This window comes from Numida meleagris, chromosome 14 (genome assembly GCF_002078875.1).
Source record: "Numida meleagris isolate 19003 breed g44 Domestic line chromosome 14, NumMel1.0, whole genome shotgun sequence".
NCBI lineage: Eukaryota > Metazoa > Chordata > Aves > Galliformes > Numididae > Numida > Numida meleagris.
The window spans coordinates 777,269-797,053 of record NC_034422.1 but is presented as its reverse complement, the minus strand read 5'-3'; the positions used below and the strand labels follow the sequence as shown (position 1 = coordinate 797,053).

Here is a 19,785-nt window from a genome sequence, read left to right as displayed (position 1 = left end):
CCCGGCACCCCCGGACCCGCAGCCCCGGACCCGCACGTGTGCGCTGCGCCGGGGCTCGGGGCCGCCACGGGAAGCGCTCTGCGCTCGCACGGCAAGCGGAACGCGGGAGACACCAAGGACAACGTAAAAATCCAAGGGAAGAAATAGGGAACGCGGTTCCAGATTTAGCGGCTCGAAATACCGGGGGAAGGACTGAATCGCTCCGCAAACGTACTCCGCGGAGCAGGAACGGGCGCCGTTGCCAGTGAGCCATTTTAAGAGCAACACTGAAAGTTATTCTAGGTAAAGCTGCCAGAATAACGGGAGGAGGCGGCAGGAGAGAGCTCGAACGGATTTAGAACGCTCCAAAAGAGGCGCGAGCCTACGACTGAAGCACAGCCAAGGAACCTCAACTGAACTACCACGGTGCGAGGCGCGGGGCAGCCCCCAGCCCCCGGGACGGGCCGCTTCTTCCCCCTGCCAGGACAGCTCCGTAACTCCACCGAGCGCAGCACGGGACAACCCCGGGCTGCTGCTGCCTGCACGAGCACAAGGACAGTCCCCCACCGTGGAACAAAACCGCTGCTATTCTCCGATCCTTGCAGTCATCACAGCATTTCTCATCGTTTCTTCCACCTGCTCACTGAAAACATCCCTTGCACCCAAACAAGGAGGTGCTTCCAAAACCAGCAGCTGGCAGTCCTAGGCATGTAAGATTTAAAAACCCATTAACGTGCTCCCAAATTGCTTTTAGCAATCCAGTCAAAGCATTAGAGACAGTATTTCATGACTTGTTAGCATACTCCCTTGTTTTTATAGATCGGACAGCCACAGACCATCAAACTCCACACCGCAATTAAAGGCCCAATGACCCAGTCGGCCATTCAGGAGCTGCATTAGTCTGCCACAGCGCTTTAAATCTAATGGAGACCAGAAGGACTTCAGGCGCCTGCTCCTCGATCCTGCCCAGCAGCCATCACAGCAGGTCAGCACCAGTCCTTCGTCTGCTGGCCAACAGCTGCCTGGGGAAGGCCGGGCCGAGGGGACTCCTGCAGCCCAGGCACTGCTGGCACCGGCCAGGAAGCTCTGCAGAGAGCCTCAGTGCAGCAGCTTGGCTTAAGGAATACACAGCCCCCATTGAGCTGTGAGGTACTGTAAAAAAATGAGCTCAAAAGCAGCTGAAGATTAACAGCAGACAGTATGTTAGATGTGCGTAAATATGAAGCCCGTTTTGAAAGGAAAGCGCGCAGTACTGTGAATGTCAGGGATTGAGCCCAAGCACTGCAGGTGCAATTCACAAGCCAGGAGGAGGCAAAGACAACAGATCAATAATCGGTGGCTGCTCCCGGTTGGTAAGAGGTCCAGTCTGGAACTGTGACAGTGAATTTCAAGGCTTTGCTTTGAAAAGAGGAAAACCAGCCCTATTCTTTTAAAAACAGAATTAAAGATGAGATGCTTTTAACAGCCTGCTTCCCCATCGTCCTAGTTCCTTTTGCAAGATGAATCTTTCATGTTACCTTGGCTCAGGAAGCTAACTTGGTATGCAACAGAACGCCTTGGTTTGGGGAAGGGTGTGGCTGTTCTTTCACACGCACAAAAGGACAGAGCATCGTTTGGAGAAGGTTGCAAAATACGCTGCAAAATTCTGGAAGGAAAACAAAGGCACACATAAGGGCACGCAACCCACGTGAAACAGGATGCTTGCAGTTAAAGCTCTCACCTTGCCTCCCTTGACAGACACGTTTAACATTCAAATCTCCGTAAAGCCTGAAGCAGCCCTGCCACTGAAAACAAATCCGCCACCTCATTTCTTCTTTCAACTTCATCAGAGCCATGATAACAACATTATGTCCATTTTATGCAGTTTAAGTCCACGGGCCAAATACGCACCCTGGTGATGCAAGCCTTTTGTGAAGTCTGTCTAGATTAAACACTCATTGCTAGACAGCACAATTAGGGCTAGCAGCAACATGACAGACACTCCAACATAGTACAGAAGACAAAGCATCTCAACCCCATATTTGCAAAACAATCTACACTTACATGCACATGAGCCACACAGGACTACAAAAGCATGCATAGAGCCATGCACTCAGTAACGGCACAAAGGAAACAGCAAGCCATGAATTCACAAACTGAGGCGTGAGATCCGATTTTCCAAGGTATTTACAGACACGGCCAGGGTCAGTAGATGCACACTAAGTTTTGCAGAAACAACAGCAAAAGCAGATGTGAAGACTTGCTGCCTAACTTCCAGTTAGAACGTTTGGAAAGGTGCTTTGACATGAAATCACAATAGCAAATTCCAGAGGAGCCTTTCATTCTTCAGGCTAAGGACTATGATTCCTTTGAAGACATTCTGCATTACAACAGTACAATTCACAGATTATCTAAAAAAATATAAAAGAGAAAGGCAGAAAACAAAAATCACCCCAGAATTCATCTTTTTCACACTGATACAGTTTATTACAAAACCTCCATGAAATTAGTGTTATGGTATATAAAAGGTTGGGTACATGCCACCACGCAGCTGGGAGCTAAAAACGCCTGTGCTAGGAATACTTGCAAGCAGTACTTGAGACCTGAAGACAACTCTCCAGAGGCATCCACGGAAGTTTCTGGCATGCATAGTGTTCATGATATTTTAAGGCACAATGATTTAGAAAAGTCAGCTTCTTTGCATCACCAGCGAATCATCAGTGTTCTGTATATTTTCTCATACATCACACAAATACGAATCGCCAGAGATGAAGCTTGAAAAATAACCACAGCACAGAAAGTTATGGAAACTGATACAATACAGAATGGCTTAAAATAGCAATTGAAAGTTACGATACCGTGCAAACACCATTTACTGTCAAGAGGCCACAGAGTCTTTTAGCATTAATCACAAAACGGTTCAGGACAACCTAGCAATACACAATTAACTCCTTGTCCCAGCACTACGCCTAGTCCAAACAGCATGCTCTATCCATTTCTGTATCAAAAGGCATAGGAAGGAGAATAAAAACACACATGTAAGTACGAAGACAGTGTTACCAAAAGAATCAAAAAAGATACAGGATAACTTGATTAACATGGAATATATAAGACAGGCAGTTTTACAACACGATCTTCAGACTTCGTGTTTGTTTTATGCAGGTCTTGATCTGCGGAATCCGGCTTTTGCATGTGAACGTTACCGCTTGGTCAAAGAAAAGAGAGCACCCGTCCACACAGAACTGTACGCTGCTGCGAACAAAAGTGGAAAACAAACAGCATTAGAAAAGACAAATTCTCACACTGCCAGCATGGTTCTGGCACCCTGATCCCCTCCTAGCAAAGCAGCAGAGTCCAGAGCACTTCAGTCTCCCCCTGGCAGGGACCTGTGTTACGGCCGGATCAACTGACTGAGATGATGACAGCAGCGATTTCTCGATGCAGTTTGGCCACAGATATTTGTCACAAACATCTAATAAGAGCACATACATGAGAATCTATTTCTAGTTGCATACTTCCTTAAGCACCCACACCCCCTTTCATCTGCAAGTATGCAAGAACTGCTGCGGCTCATCGAACGCACAGGGAAAGCCACCTCTGTCGGCCTGGGATGTGAAGCATGACTTCGGACGCTAAAAACTACATTTAAAATCACTTACCATCTAAACAGGGCTAAAATAAGCAGCAAGCTTGACACTATGCACGGACGCTCCCATGACACTCCTTAGGTAAAAATGGAAAGCAAACGGATTTTTCCAAGCACTTACAAGGCAGTACTCATACGGCTGAAAGGAGGAATACGGACCTGTCTCTTCAAAAATGACTCCCAGCTTTGCAGGTCTCTGCCAATTGTCACTTGCCAATTGAAGAAAGCACAATTCCAGCTTTCCCTGAAAATGAGCTCCTGCTTACAAAGGCCGTGACAGATGTGGAACTTGGGAGACACCCCCGGTTCTCCAGTCTCCAAAGGTGCTCTTTCCCAAGGGGGAAAAGTAGCTCAGCCTAAGCACCCAGCTGGATGGAAAAAAAGAACTTTGCTGAGTCAGTACAAGACCTGTGCAGACTGCAGCTGCAGAATACAGCTGGGATGAGGCTGAGGGAAAGCTGACAGCTGGGGTCCTTTGCTCTTTGTGCATTGAACAGAACCCTCATGGTGGGAATAGCAGTTCCTAACACTGTCAGCCCACCAGGGCCATCACTTCACATAACTCAGTCCAACCAGCCAGCATTAAGGTGTTAAAGCCAGCGACCATGCATTGCTAACCACATTTAATATTCAAAGACAAAATTAACTTCTTGTGCTACACTGTTACTTCAAATAAGGAAGAGAAACTAATTTTCTGCTGTTGCATGCATAGCTCTAACCTGTTAGGAAAGACACATCAAAAAGAGATGGTAACCAGTGTCTCAGTCACAGACAGACTAATGTTTCCAATAAGCATGAAGGCTCTGGTTAGAAGCACCAGCGCACACTGACGTTAGCAACATCAGCAACACAATATCCATTGGTGATGTTCGTAACACATAACTGAGCAAAGTATGTCTTTGGCATTTCCAGTGTGGATTCATTTCCCTGCTTTCTTCCTAATCTCCTCATGAGACAGTATTTCATGATACATTAGGTTAATATTGTTCTTTACAGATTTTTATATCCATTTTTATACACTAATGTGCAGGACTCCCCCATACTTTCCTAGTGTGTTTTCATCGAATGCCTCCATCTGCAGCATGAATTCTCACCCTTATTTAACAGAGACAGCACACTTTGCAGTATGCCACTGACGCATTCAGCGAGTTCCCTAGCTAGCACTACACACACACGCACCCTGATGCACACGTTCAGACCACCAAGAATCCCGCACTGGAAAGGCTGAGGAAGGAATGAGCTTGCCTCCCCCCTGCTGCTTCGAAGAACGCCAGTGCAGCGCAGAGCACCTTGACGTATCTGCCTCTACAGTTCTGAATTCCCAAGGAGAGAAATGTATTTTACAGCAGTTACATTTTCTTACTGACCTAAATTATCCTTCTTCAAATAGCACCCGTTTGTGTTTTACGTAGCTACAACTCTCTCACTTCACAATATTTAGCAAGAACTTGGAGAAGCTGCGTCTTCCCACCAGGCTTTGCTTCATAGCTAAATCCTGGGGCTTCTGGACCAGGATAAACATTTGCAAACTTTGTCACAACTCCTAGAAAAACAAATCTGGAAGTTCTGGATAACATCAATGTCCTGTTGTTAGCTAGCTTTTACTCATGCCATTACTCACAACCCCAATATTTTGGGTTACAGCTAAACTTCAGTCTTTCTCTGTTGACTCCTGTGCTGCAGGTTTGTTCCATTTCCTCTCGCTAGTCTGTGGCAGCACCTTATATTTTCCCATAATAAATGTCACCAGCCAACTACACACAGCTCCAAAACTGGCTTTTGAGCTGCTTTCCAACGTTTACCAGTTCATCAAATGTGCTAATAGGCTTTATATCCACTGAGCCACATATACAGAGCTACACATCAGGCTCCAAGCTCCAGAACTACAACAGATGTTTCTCTGAAAATGTGGATTTAGTAAAACGCTGCCTGAAGCATTTAGGGGCCCAGCACGACAACACACCAGGCTCTGGCACCGCCCCGCGAGCTCTGCGTGCCCCACTAACGCCCAGGAAACTCCAGCAGTAAACACCTCCCTTCACCTTCTGCATCCAGTCCATCTAATGGCTGCATTAGATGCTGCAGTGTGACACTGAGAAACAGAAAAAGGTGCACGTATTTCACTTGTATCAATCCTGGGAGATCAAGCCTCTTAGAGGCAGGAGCACAAAGGTGCCACTGTACACATTCACAGGAATTGAACACGTCACTGTAGCCACTGCACGGTGGACTTCATCTTTCCCAAGGCATCTACACGTTACTGAAAGGCAAATAAATGTGTTTCCACTCACACTGACATTTCCCAACAAAGCAGGATCTCTGCAGGGATCCGTTAGGGATCTGACAGTCTTTCTACTCAGGGATCAGCCAATGAAAATCAAATTTGTATTAATACATTTACTTACGAAATACTGATACTGAGATACAGGTTTGTACAATTATGTGAGATTATCAGAAAACTTGCTTTTGGGTGTTTTGGTCATTTTCACTTTATATTTTGCAAAAGCCTAACTCCTTGGAGAGCCTTCAAGTCTGCCAGACGGAGAGTGCTCTGAACTGGGGAGGTAAGTGTCACTATGAGTCCTTCCTCCCCCCAGAGAAGTGGCCGTTTCAGAACTTAGTCTCAATGGGAATGTAGTTTTGAAGATGCATCTACCCTATGCTGTTAGAAATGACACACTGCTGTTTCTACTCCTTCTTGAAACAGGTCTTGACAAATTCCTGGGAATTTTGCATACAGAAATTGTGATGTGAAATAAATCCATACAGGATTCTTTAAACAGATTGTAATTAGGTGCAGCAGGTTAACAGAGCTGACAAACGCTTCAGACTTATGCACCATACCAGTGACAGATTTTTGTTTCTGAACAATGGTTTGAAGGCTACCACCTTACCCAGTCCCAGCGGTTTTCCTACTGGGAAGAGCTGGACAACTGATTTCCTGTTCAAAGACACAAACAGGGACACTGCAGAACAGCCAAGGCCACAGTCCCAGTACATCTCACTGCATGATCCCGGAGTGTAAGTGGAAGATGAGTGCTCTTACCAACTGAGAGCAGAACAGACTATTGGGAGATACTATTTTTTGAGATGAACAAGTTCATATGAAAGTTTATTGTTCTCTGTGTGGAGGATTAAGTTGTACAATGATATTCTGAAGCATGCCTATCTCTGCCCATTACAGCCACGTGCAGGTGGGCACCAGTTACCAGGCAGCTCGTAAGGACCCAGTCAACATTTTTCTGTACAACTTCAATGTCCTTTGGAGCCACACAGATTCAGCACTTCAGCTGTACAGCAGTGAAGAAAAAATAATTTTATCAAAGTCTACTCTGTAAGGGAAGCCAAAACCTGTGCTAGCCCATCAGTGCAGGGCTTGTTGAGCCACCCCAAAATGAAGATAGCTGAAAAGAGCTGGAGGATGACAGCACTCTTCTAATCCAGTTTCTAGCTAGAGAAACATCCACTGGCAGTGCCAGGCAGTTCTTCCAAACACTACAAGTTTGCCAAAGCATTGCATTCTCTAGGCTTTCAATTTCAGCTGCCAAAAACTACAACATGATCTGTACTTCCACAAATGACATTTCTCATCAGATCAATTCAGCATTCAGCAGCATCATTTTAGAAGGCTGGTTGCTATGACAATGCTTTGTGTTTTTCTGTTAAATGATGTCAATTCACTGGTAGGAGAAATAGCCTGTTTGGTGCCTTTATCAAGAATCAGAACAGCGGTAGTCAGCTCAGAAAGCTTTAACACACTCATGGAAATCATGAGCTTTACTAAAAGAACTAATATCCTATAGATATCTTAAAATGCCTTTTTCCCTACATGCATTTCCCCAACCAAAACTCTCCCTTCACTCTTTCTGCAACTTCCAGCCTTCTCTTCCTTACAGCATAAAACACTGTACAGACTTGTTGTCTTTTGGGTAAGGATTTAATTTCAGCACATCTTAATCATCATGCAATGCCAGATTCTTTCCAGAAAATCCCAAAGCATTCAGCATCCACACCTCATTCCCGAGTGCATCCTAAACCCAGCAGTGGGCATCCCACGTATTTAGATGTCACCACACTGAACTGTCCTGCCCTTCACTCTCTGGCTCTCATCCACGAATGCGTTTACACCACGCCGCTTTTTTCCCCAAAATATCTGAAAACACCTTTATGTGTGCCTTATGGAGGAAAATATTTAATGGATTTTTTAAAGAAAATATAAACACATACTTATCCAAAATCAGAGCAGTGCAAACAGTAACTTCACACATTGTCTATGAAGTTCTGTATTTTTCTCAGCATAAGGTAAGTGAAAGTGCCAAAGAGTGACTGCAGGAGAGACAGTGCCTTCAGGAGCAGTGTTGTCAGAAGCTGATCCTTAAATGTTCTTGTAAAACTAGAGCCTAAGAGATGCTCAAGAAGACTGATATCAAGTATATTTCAATGTGCAGGCATCTTTGTTTTGTTAACTGCCATGTTAATTGTTGTTAATTACAAGTTTCCCGCTTTCTCAGGAAATAGTGAGTTCAATAAAAAGCTGCAAATAAATCTGATGAGAATGGTGGAGGCTGAAATCATCACTCCTCCTGAACTGCAGACAGTTAACACACCCGAGAGAAACCTCCCTTGGGCCAAGTTCCAGGTGAGGATTCGCGTCACCGTACTGACAGGACCATACAGCTACACTCCAGTTTAGAGGGATTACCAAGGTGGTTCTGACTGCGCATCATGAAAGTTACATGAGCTACTTGAAAGTAAGTCCATCAATCGATATGTGAAGGGTAAAAAAAAAGTTCAAAGTTCTTTCCTGAAAACAACAGTCGAAAAACATGACTGCCCGAGCAGCTGCAGAAATTTGGCTTAGTAGATTCCAAAGAAACAGCAGGACCTCTGCAAATGAAGATCTCATCCAAATCCTTCTCAAGTTTATTCATGTGGAGTACTTCAATCACTGAAATACTAAAAGGAATCAATACGTAGTTCAAACTTAATCACTACGAGATCACGTAGCTAAACCCTGAGAGCTTTCCTGCCTCATACATTTAGTGGTCCAAGATGTATTCCAGATTAGTAAAGTATCTAAAAAATAACATTGCATTTGACTACACGTAAGCCTGCTCAGAGCTTTGTTTACGTATGCATCTGTGGCCACAGATTCAGCTTGGGACACAGCACGCTGCAGTTTGATTCCATAGATACCATACTCGGTATCGCCAGGAGCCATGAAACACTCGGAACCCGGTGCCACTGCTGGCCACCCGTGCTATGAGTGCTGCACCCTGTTAGCACTCAGATGCTGATCTCACAGACATCCTGCACTCTGCAAGCCACAGCTATGGACAAGGCAATTAGATTTAGGGCGATTTTTGTTACTTACCAAGTATCAGTTTAAAGGATGCCATGGTGATTAAGCATGATTTGTAAGCCACAGAAAGAACTGTGCAAGCTTACAACAAGAAATAATCATTTATATTATATAAGGTTTCCCCTATCAGCCATTCTCACAAGAGGCCGGAGCGTGGCTGTGTGATAAAAGTCAGTGTGAAATCCTGGGACCTTCCCTTCAGGCTAAAGAATTTAACAGGCTGAATAATTACCAGCTCCTGCCTGAGGAAATGAGAGCTTTCTGCCAGGCCCTGCTATCACACACACTGCACGGCTAGCCACAAATTAACCTCAGTGTTTAGATTTCCAGCTCAGGGAATACATATCTCAGTATGGAGGCTGGCAGACATGACGTGAAGATTTCCCTACCTGCAAGACCTGGAATCGTAACAGCACGAAACCTGAGCTTGAACTGCTGCTGTCCCTTAACTACTTCACTCCAAGATTACAGTGAACATAACAGTAAAACCACCAATTTCTGCTTAAACAGGAGCCCAGTGAGTAAGTTTATTTCTTAGGAGATTTTTTTAAAAAAATATATAAACAGGAAGACTGAAAGTTCAAATAAAGGCAACAGAAATCTCCTTATTTTAGGCTTGGAATGTTGGCAGCTGCCACAAGGTCATAAGGGATAATATAATCCATTTTATTCAAGCTTTACATTCCAGAAGACCAGCAATCAAAACTGGAGTATTAAACTGCAGTGTTAAGCAACAAGACTCCTCATATCCTTCTGGTTTTGATTCTTGCATAAAAAAATAAAGTATGCCAAAGAACTGGAGAAAGAAATGAGTATTCCTGAAGACAGAGTGAATATTTGCTACAGGAACTTTTCTTCCTTCACTCATTCCGATCCCAGTGTATCACATATAACATCAAGTATTCAGTACGCTTAACCAGCTTGTCTAAAATTCCATTTGTTTTAAATTCAGAAGCCTACATACTCCCAAATACTCTACTTTTGTTTATATAGAGACAAACTAATTTTCTGAACAGCTTTTTGCTTGCAAAACCAAAATCAGATGATTCAAAAATAAGGCATGGAGGATAAGCATTTGCAAATCTTAAAGACAGATGGAAAAGTAGCATGATCTGCATCATTTTTTTTTAAATGTACCAGAACAGCACTCCGCCTTCCTAGAAGCACTGGACAGGCAAGTCCCAAGTGCAGGACTGGCAACAATCACTATGAAAGCCTTACGTAAGGGGAGTAAACAAGTCAGAAAAGTTGTACCTGATGCATCCAGCTATGAAGCACCTTAGTCATCTCCAGGCTTCATCCTCATTTGGGCTTGCATCTGTGCAATCATCTCCTGCATGCGGCGCAGCTGTAAGAGAAACACCTCCATGTTTAGGACAGCCTCCCAGCTTCAACACCAAGAGTCCAACACCCAGGAAACTTGACCTGTTTTCTTCCATGGCAGAAAGCAGATCCTATTTGCCTCTTTATAAACCAGACATGTTTAACTCATTCACAGGATTGAATACTGTGTTTTTCCCAAACCAGAATCATTAAAGCATTGTATCCAGCTTTCACAAGAGATTAGTAAGAATACTTACAATGAGATTCAATTAATAAAATTCAGATCTTTTGAAGCAAGCTATGTTTGCAGATCTGTGAATTAACATCTACTTTTGCATAAAGAAACAACATTCTCTTTATGTATGTGCACAGCTTGAGTGAGCTGAAGCAGCTTTGTTCTGGTACTCACAGCATCCTATCATGCTATCATCTCATGGCTAACCAGATAATTCCACAAGTTTTTAACAACAGTAATAGCCAAAATTGATGACAGAACTTAAAAGCTTCTTCAAAGGCAAAACAGAAGCATGTTCACAAAATCTGGACAGACAAACTCAACATATTGAGCACCAATAATTTTTTTTACAGCTAAATGATGACATTTTCTTGGAAATAACTTTTTCTTAAAGGAATTTTCTTTGGAGACTGAGAAGTTAAATTTTCACCTTTTAAAAAGTCTAGTTACGTATTATGCTTTTTTTTTTTTCCCCCAGAATACATTGATTTAAATTAATGTTCCTAAGAATAAGAACCAGACAGATTTTCAAACTGCGTAGGCAGTCACTTCTAATTTGGCATACAAATAATTAGGTATTTCCTTTCAGATGCAGGTAGAGAAGCCACACGTGCACAACTGCAAGCGCTCTACCCTACCAATTAGAAATAAATAGGCTGCAATTTCCATGCACAGTGTATAAAATACAATGTCATCTGAAACTGGAGATCCCGTAACAGATCTGCTGCTTGTGCAGCAAGTTGTTACTATCCTAAGAATGACTGGGTAGTTTTAACATTGTGCCATCAAGCTTTTATCATTAGTAGTCAGAGAATGACTGATCACTTTGCGGAGGGAAAAAAAGAACAAAACTCTCCAATTGAAATGTACTGCTGTGTTTCAACAGTTATACTGTATTTTCCTCCAGGCAGCTGTATTAGCCACTGAGATACTTCTTACTTCATTACATTCAATCCAGAAGAATTAGCAGTGAATGCTTGAGTACATGCATGTAGAGTACGTAGCGTTGTGCTGCTCCATGCCTAGAACTGGGAAAGAGCAGCCACAGGTGCCTGCATCACTCTTTCTTGCATGGCTTCAGATACAGATTTGGGAAAGAGTAAGAAACAGAAGGGCATACACTGCAGTGCAGCCAGAGGCAGCAGAATTTGTCTAAAATTAGCTGCCTTATATACTGGGACATAATCTTTTTGCTGCAGCAGAACAGGGTTCAGCAAAGGCTGATTCAGGTTCCTGTGACTGCAGTGTAGATACACTCTGAGAAAAGGAGATTCACAGGAACAGTGTGCTACAGGTTACTCTGCACTGACTGTTAGACACCCACCTGTATCTTTCTGCTAAACAGTCAGAAAGCCTCCGATAAAGACATAGCATACTACTGCAGGATGGAAAACAAAAGAAGTAAGGAAATGAGAGCTGTGTTGATTCCCTGGTCCAAGGAAAGAAAAATGGTTCAAAGATCCATTTGTACAGATGTGGGACACCTGGTCTTTTGAACTACCCTTCTGCAGATTTACCACCGGAGTGAGAACTGGCTTTATTGGAAGCTTGCCTACTTGAGCTTTCCCAAGAACACTTAAAATTGAGCCCTGAAGTATTCCCAAAATAAAAACCATTCAGTAATCACAAGGAAAGATGCCGTTACACATGTATTATGGTGATTTTTTCAAACGCAGCATTCTGCAATAGTCAGCAGGGAGGCATTCAAGGCCAGGCTGGATGTGGCTCTGGGCAGCCTGGTCTAGCGGCTGGCAACCCTGCCCACAGTAGGGGAGTTGACACTAGGTGATCTCTAAGGTCCTTTTCAACCCAGGCCATTCTATGATTCTACGATGAACATCATATGTTAAGACTTGAATACACCTCTAAGTCTTAGGTTTTCTTAACCTAACAGGTAAGAACATGTCCACACCTTGAAAGAATTCATATGCTGGGTGACTCAATTTTAAGATGAGACAAAAGAAGTAACACTAACACTAAGATCATAAGAAGTAACACTAACACTAAGATTTTCCTTTTACACTTGCTTCTAGTGTTTTTGAGCTCTCCTGGTGAAGAGTTAATCTCCACCATTAGCTAAACAGTGGCAGGTTGCTGAAGCTCTTGGCAGAATTCAGGAAGGCTTTCAGGAACAACCAGGCACAGTTTTATCCTATGGCTGTTAGCACGTAATAAGACACTGATGTTTCTTTCTAATAAAGGAAAGCTGGCAAAGAAAGTAAAGAAAGAAAAACACAGCGACATTTATACACATCTATCTTCAGAAGACAACCGTAGTTTTTCACTGCATTTTGTTCTGGCTTTTGCGGGGCATATGATACGCAAACAATCCAGAGCGGTTTCTCTTTGCTGTAAAACGACAGCTTCTGAACATCTCTGCTGGAAGTCACAGCCACGCATTTCATAGCAGCATGCTCAGCAGAGCCCATGAGGAATGCTAGGCACTGCCAGCCAACAACAGCACCAGAGGTAATAACTGAATTCAGGGAGAACACAAATATCTCAAGAAGGCAATCATTTGCACTGTATAAATCCTGGCAGCTCAAGTGTAAAATCCACAAATAAATCCGCTCTCGTGCGCCTGCCCTCTGCCCAGACAGGGAATCAACCCGAGCCATACTCAGCGTGGTAACAATGCCAGTCTCTTCCCATGTTCCTCTTCAAGTGAGGAGAGGACACAAGAACCATTTCCACATGATACAAGTTCAAAATAAGTTGCGTTTCACCTTACTGGAAGTACAGCACAGAAGGTCTTTTATTTTAATAAAGACGAATCTAAAGCTTCACATACGACTCAAATTAATGTCTCTGTCCCCTGCATTGCAAGGAGCAAGGGCATAACAGCGCTTTGATCTTGCTCAGCAATACAGCCTCTTGCTTGTAAGAGCAGAACTAACATATTCTGCAGGGAACTTGCATGCATTCCCTAAAGAAACATGACAGCACAGGGATGATCCACATGACAAGCAGGAAGCTAGGAAACAACATTTAGAAACCTGAACAGAAGAAAATTTCCTGCAAATTCCCAGATAATAAAAATCAAAAGAGTAAATTTAACCTCGGTATAAGCTGCACCTACTTTAGTTCTTACATCAGGACTAAAAGGTGGCTTAAAATATCATGTAACCAAGTATGGGTACTTGGTACATACAACACTTGCAGCAACACAAAGGAAACAACAGGCTTCTAAAATGGGAGTGAAGGTTACAGAGCTCAAAGGGGATCACCCAGCTTCCTAACGGCCCCCAGGGACACAAGCCACAGATAAACAGCTCTGCTTCACCTACAAGATTCCATCTCTAATACTTTGCCCACAATACAGACAAGTACTTCTGTCTAAACAAGGTGTTCAGCAGGCAAAAAATAAAAATATTAAATATATATACATTTTTAAATCTGAAGAACTTTGTTTCTTGTTGTTTTCATGTAATCGTGGACTTCAGAGTTTCCTGGAAATATTCCCTCTTAAAACTTTGAAAGGATTTTATTATGAAATATTTTCAGAGTAAAAGAAAGGATTGCACAACACTACAGGCTACCTAAGTTTGAGCCACAACGCCAAAATAACCGGAGCTTCAGCACATTTACGGTAAGGAATGTGGTTATCTTTACTCTTATTTTCACTTCCCAGCTCAGGAGAACGGATCATCTCCTGAAGATGAACACAAAGCATTGCCAAACCGAGCAACGCATTCAAAATGACAAATTAGCAACTCCAAATTGGGAACCGGGGACCGCATCCTTCGGCATAATAAAAAATCATTTTCAAGTGATGATTCGATTACGATGATCCTGGCACTAACCCAAGTGTTCATTCCTTCCAAGGTTATATAAACCTTACAAAACTGTAAATAGAACAGGCACCGTTACTGATGGGAATGCAAAACAGGAGGGGAAATGGATATTTGTTTTCTCTGCAAAGGCTGTGGAATGCAAGCCCATTTCCTCTGTGCTTCTTTCCTCCCCAGATTTTTCCCAGTCTGAAGCATAGGGATGATACGGAGATGAAGAGATTTCATACCAGCTTATCTACAGAAGATTCAGCAAAGCTTCTTGATCTCTTAGGGACAATAGAATGCAGAACATAAAAATCTGTTTGTCTTTTCAAGTTCTAACCTAATCCTCTCTGCAACTTCAGCAGCAGTTATTCAGAGATGACTAGTCCCAGAGGGAACTTTCAGAGATCACCCGTCAAGAAATTCAAGACTTCACCTATTTAACCATAATACATAAAAGCTACATTCCATACACATATAAATACTATATATACATTTGCATGGAGTCAGAATAGATCAGTCTATCATGAGGAGCTTACCATATCAACTAATCTAATGAGAACAGTTACAGCAGAATGTTTGCAGGTGTAAACCCGAAGACAAGTAGTTCAAGAAGAACGCCTAAATTTCTACTTACCTACTAGGTACACACAATTTATAGCATTTAAATAACATAAGGATAAACAGTTATCACTTAAACTCTAAGTGCGTTGCGTGAAATATGGAAGCAGTGGAAAAAAATAACAAGGTATTTCTCTAACCATGCTTCTGACATTTCCAAGGCATCGGGTACTCCTGGCTATTGACTGATGGTCTGCTGCTGCTTCAAACATACAGCAGGAAAGGGGAGGCAGCTGATGTGTGTACAAAGTACTTGGAGAAGGTCCACTGCCCTAAGTGCGTGGTCATCACTTCAGCAACATAGCTGCACCTTTATCACTGCAGGCACGCTTGAAGTTCTATCTCATTTAATCTCTGGTAATTCATGTTATTAACAACTAGCTATGGTGATAAATAGCAAAAAAAAATTTCCTAAAAGGAAATACAGAAACAGCTGACTATGTCAACATGCCAGGTAATCAGGGTCAGCTATTTTTAAACATGGATGCTATAAAGGAAAAAGGAAACGCACAGACTGCAGTAACTATATTTCATAGACTTCCGGGTACTGGAGTCTGAATCCTTCAACTCAGAAATACACATAATGGGTTGTATTTTTGTTTTTATTACTTTAATTTCTTACTCCAAATCACTACATATATATATATATATGTATGTGTATATATATATATATACACACACACATACACATATAGGCCTTTTAATTCATGCATTCCTCCATTTATGGGCTTGAATCAAAGCTGAACTGGATAAAATGAGGATAAACAGAAAAAAACACTGGCAGAAAGCATTTCCACCATGCAAGAAGTCATAAGCACTGGCAGCGCAGTACTTACATTTGAATATTAGGCTGACAATCTTTGAATCTTTAGAACTTCAACGTAAAAATATCAGGGTGAAAGGCTTAGCAATAACTTGATAGCAGATTAAGAAAACAAAGATTGAGAAGTACAAATCCATAAGTTGAGGGTATTAAAGAAAATGTATGGGTTTTGCTGCGAGTCAGGGGTAAAATAAAGAGACACGCACACAAATTGTACCATAGGATTTTTAAGACTCTGTAACCTCTTCTACTCTTTAGGCACAAGACATGGATAAATCTACTGTTAACATGTTTGTGCTAAACCATGTGCATCTGAAATGACATTAGTCCACCAGTCTACTCCAACATATGTTTAAAACAGCACATATAGATAACAGACATAAATAGGCTTTGTTACTTAACAGAAAATATAAATTCTGTTTATGGAAAGATAGCATGCAAACTGGAGATGAGAGATATTCTGCCTACACAACCAAGAGTCCCCATGCGACCTACTATCCCCAGCACACAACCACACCTTGCACACACAACTTTATGTCAACTTGCATACAACAGTTTACATCTGTTATTTCTCACTACTCCTGTCTTACACTCTGTAGGCAGTAGCTGATGCAGAACACTGAAAGCGGAGCATGGCAGATTCATTTAAAGAACAATAGTTCTGGAAGCTCTCTTACCTCAGCCTCCTTCTGCTGAAGGATTCTGTCCTTGTCTACAACTTCTTCTTCAACAGGCCTACGTGAAGAAAAGAACACATTGATGATCTAAGATACAGAAAACGTCTCCAAGAACAGCTTCAGGGTTCATATTTCAGCTACTGCAACAAAAGCCTGCATGCTTTCTCATAGCAGAAATAGGGACATTTTTAAACACATTTGTATCACTTCTGTAAAATGCCATCTTCTATCTGTTCCTAGACTCCTTTTATTCTCCTTCTCCAATTTTCTTCCTCTGTTTCTTGAAGTGCAATTTCTTCATTGCTATGGCGATTTTTTTGCCAGTAGATTCCCTCTACCACCCATCCATGGTACAAAATCATCCATGAAAACAATTGTGGAATTGCTACTTAAGCTATTTCGTCTCCTGTTTAAGATCTGAACACTTGGATGAATATGTCAAGAACAAGATGGGGAGAATATCGAGATAGATGCAGCGAGAGCAGTTGTGGACTTAAAGCATTAAATTTGCCAAGGACAGAAGCATTACAAGAGAAAAAGAAAAAAAACATTACAAAAAAGATTGCTTGGGCTAAGCTTCTCTCTGTAGCTATATGTGAAGGAGCAAGAAAAAAATCCAGCATGGCAGTCTTCATCTCATCACCTTAATAGGCTGTGACCTAATAAAAGTGCCCACTAGAGTTTGGTTTTTTCAGATAGGTTTTTACCTGATAATGTCTACATCCTGCTTCTTTATGCATCTTCCACTTAAAAGCATAGAGAAGAGGGAATGGATACAAAAACAAGAACAGCTGTCTGTTAGCATGGCACTTCACAGGAGTCACGCTTAACACTTCAACAAAAACATCTTACAAGTTTCACTAACTCCACATAATGAAATTTGATAAGAAACAGTGAAGAACTAGTTGAAATAAGAAGAAAAGTGTGTCAGGTGCCACAGAGAAAAAGAAGAGACTCACAGCAAGAGAGCCCAAAGACACTCAGATACTTACTTGCCAGTTCTCTTCAGCCTCTCTGAACGGAAGTTCTCATAGTGCAAATCTTGGGTCACCTCCTGCAGGTCCTGCATGTGAGTCCTAGAACATGCAAAGCCTTAATGAGTGCTTCATCCTTCTTGTCAAAGGGAAGATAAGGACTTTCTTGTCTTCCATTTTTATTTTATATAACGGATGCATTCACTAGAAGGATAATTTTTATAGACCAAAACTGCCATGAAGCCAGCCAGGACAATGCTTTCATGCTCGCTAGTGTTTTAATTTCTAGTTTAGAACCCTCCCACCAGTATCCTTAAAACACACGCAGTGTGCTGTCTTGTTCACACATTGCTTTAAAGGAGTTGTTTAAACGAGTCTGCAGTGTTAGAACCTTGTGAAGACTCATTCAAAAAGATTTAATTCCTGAAGTATTTTTTGACACTTAAAGGTCATTAACTACAGTTTGTAACTGAAAACTGGGCGGAGCTGCTCGGCTAAGGTAACAGCAACTTCACCCAACAGCTTTCAATTGTCTAGAGAAAGAAACGCTGCTGGAAACGATGACCAGCAGAGGGCAATCCCTGCTCAGCAGAGACTAAAACCAAAAATGCACAACAGAATTCAATTACAACAACAGCAAGATATCATAAGAAATTATTAAAGCCATCTACGCTGGCAGAATATCCATATCAGCTACAGACAGCAGCGGTGAGGGGTATCCTATTTAACACAGACTTTCCTATACTGACAAGAAAACTGAGCTTTGCCTTTAGAATGCTCATCTTCATGGATTCATCAATCGCTTTAGCATCTAAAAGTCTCTCTGCCTCACCCACGGCACTATAAGAAGGCTTCAATTTATACATAACGACATAAAAACAGTTCACATAAGATACAACATATCTGATAAGAAAATATGTTGTGTGTTTTATATTAAGTCAGACCAGAGGATCACAGCAGTAAATCAAGCTGGGGTATAAAAGTGGAGGCAAAAAAAAAAAGTCAATCTACACTTCATTAGGGCTCCCCTTGAATTAAGGAACTCATGCTCATGGAATTCTGCAGCCATTCTAACAGAGTTACGTCACCGGGAGATGCAATGATTTTACCATTACTCACACCAGCATTGTGCGCAATTTAAGGAAATCATTGTGCTCAGGGTTTTCAACTTCAACAACTCCCCAGGGATACAGGCGGCCTCGGATTTTTTTCCCTTTCACCTCAATAAGTTGATTGGATCCAATAACAGCAAAGGGAATGCTAGCCTAATTGAGACAGAGCAAAACAAGTTATTGCAGTGGGTTTTGGTTGGGGGAGAGGGTTGGTTTCCTTTTTTTTGGGGGGGGATTTTTTTTTTTGGTGTTTTTTTTGTGGGCTTAGTTGTTTGCTTTTTTCTTTTAAGGAAAGCACAAAGATATTATAACAGACAGGAGATGGGGAAAAGAAATGTTGACAGAAGTATTTTAATAAAATCCTTCCACATCATCAGAAAACCGACAAATCCTCTCCTGGACAGTGCAACCTCTTACTGAAATCCATAGCTTTGTTAGGATTGATTTGTCTTAGCAGAAGCTCAAAAGGAAATGACACTTTGTTTTAGGAACGTTTGACTGTTGTTGAAACACAATTTGGGCATAATTTGTCATCTGACATAACATCATGCATGGAAAACAGCCAACAGAAACATGCTTCAGGTACAGACTGAAGTAGCTGGAGACAGAATTTCAGATATGTTCTTCAAGCATCTGTGGAAGTATCAGAGCACTAACACAAAGAGATTTAATTAAAACCTTTATTACCTACACTAACAAGAGGAGAGTTGTTAATTAGTACAGTAACTGTAATGTGCACATTCTCTTTTTGCTTGCGTTTTGAAAGGTTTGTCAGGCTGTCAGAAAACAGCAAACCACAGTCCTTGGTGAACAGTTACTTAAATTTAAAAAAGAAAAGGAAGCCACAATACTACATTTGGAGCTCTGATGAAGCAAAGAATGGATTAAGAAGGATTGTAATTCAGAATCAACATTTTTTCCAAGAAGAAAACTTGAATTTTCAATGCATATTATAAAGGAATTAATATCTTTAAGCATACAGTAGGCCTGAAAGCGGCAGCAAAGCAGTAAATTAAGAAAGAGTAAAACTTACCTTTAAGACTCTAGTTTGCTCTTTAAATTCCTCATCTTCATCAGAATCTGCATCAGGGAGCTGGTAAATCCTAATGCCATGCTCAGAAATCTCATCTAGAACCTGACAAGTTTAAAAAAGAGGAAGGAAAATAATAAATTCTTATTCCATTGAAGAGTCATCATTACGTTACAGAAACATGAAAAACATCACTGGTCCGTCACATCTAAAAGTCTCCAAGCAGGTTCTTCTGCTTGAAGCAGTCT

At 41.8% G+C, this 19,785-nt stretch overlaps 1 protein-coding gene across 2 annotated transcripts in view; it reads right to left on the bottom strand.

Moving 5' to 3' along the window:
* LOC110406600 (septin-2) overlaps positions 2,418-19,785 on the bottom strand; it is a 29,770-nt gene continuing 12,402 nt past the window's right edge. Inside the window, exons 7-12 of one of the 2 annotated variants that reach the window (XM_021413350.1) lie at positions 19,541-19,642; positions 18,515-18,660; positions 17,414-17,497; positions 16,422-16,479; positions 10,221-10,314; positions 2,418-3,210 (exon numbers count right to left, since the gene is read on the bottom strand). In XM_021413350.1, coding sequence (XP_021269025.1) covers positions 10,246-10,314; positions 16,422-16,479; positions 17,414-17,497; positions 18,515-18,660; positions 19,541-19,642 — 459 coding nt within the window. In that variant the 3' untranslated portion in view covers positions 2,418-3,210; positions 10,221-10,245. The remainder of the gene's footprint in view (positions 3,211-10,220; positions 10,315-16,421; positions 16,480-17,413; positions 17,498-18,514; positions 18,661-19,540; positions 19,643-19,785) is intronic. The other variant, XM_021413351.1, reaches the window with a different exon arrangement.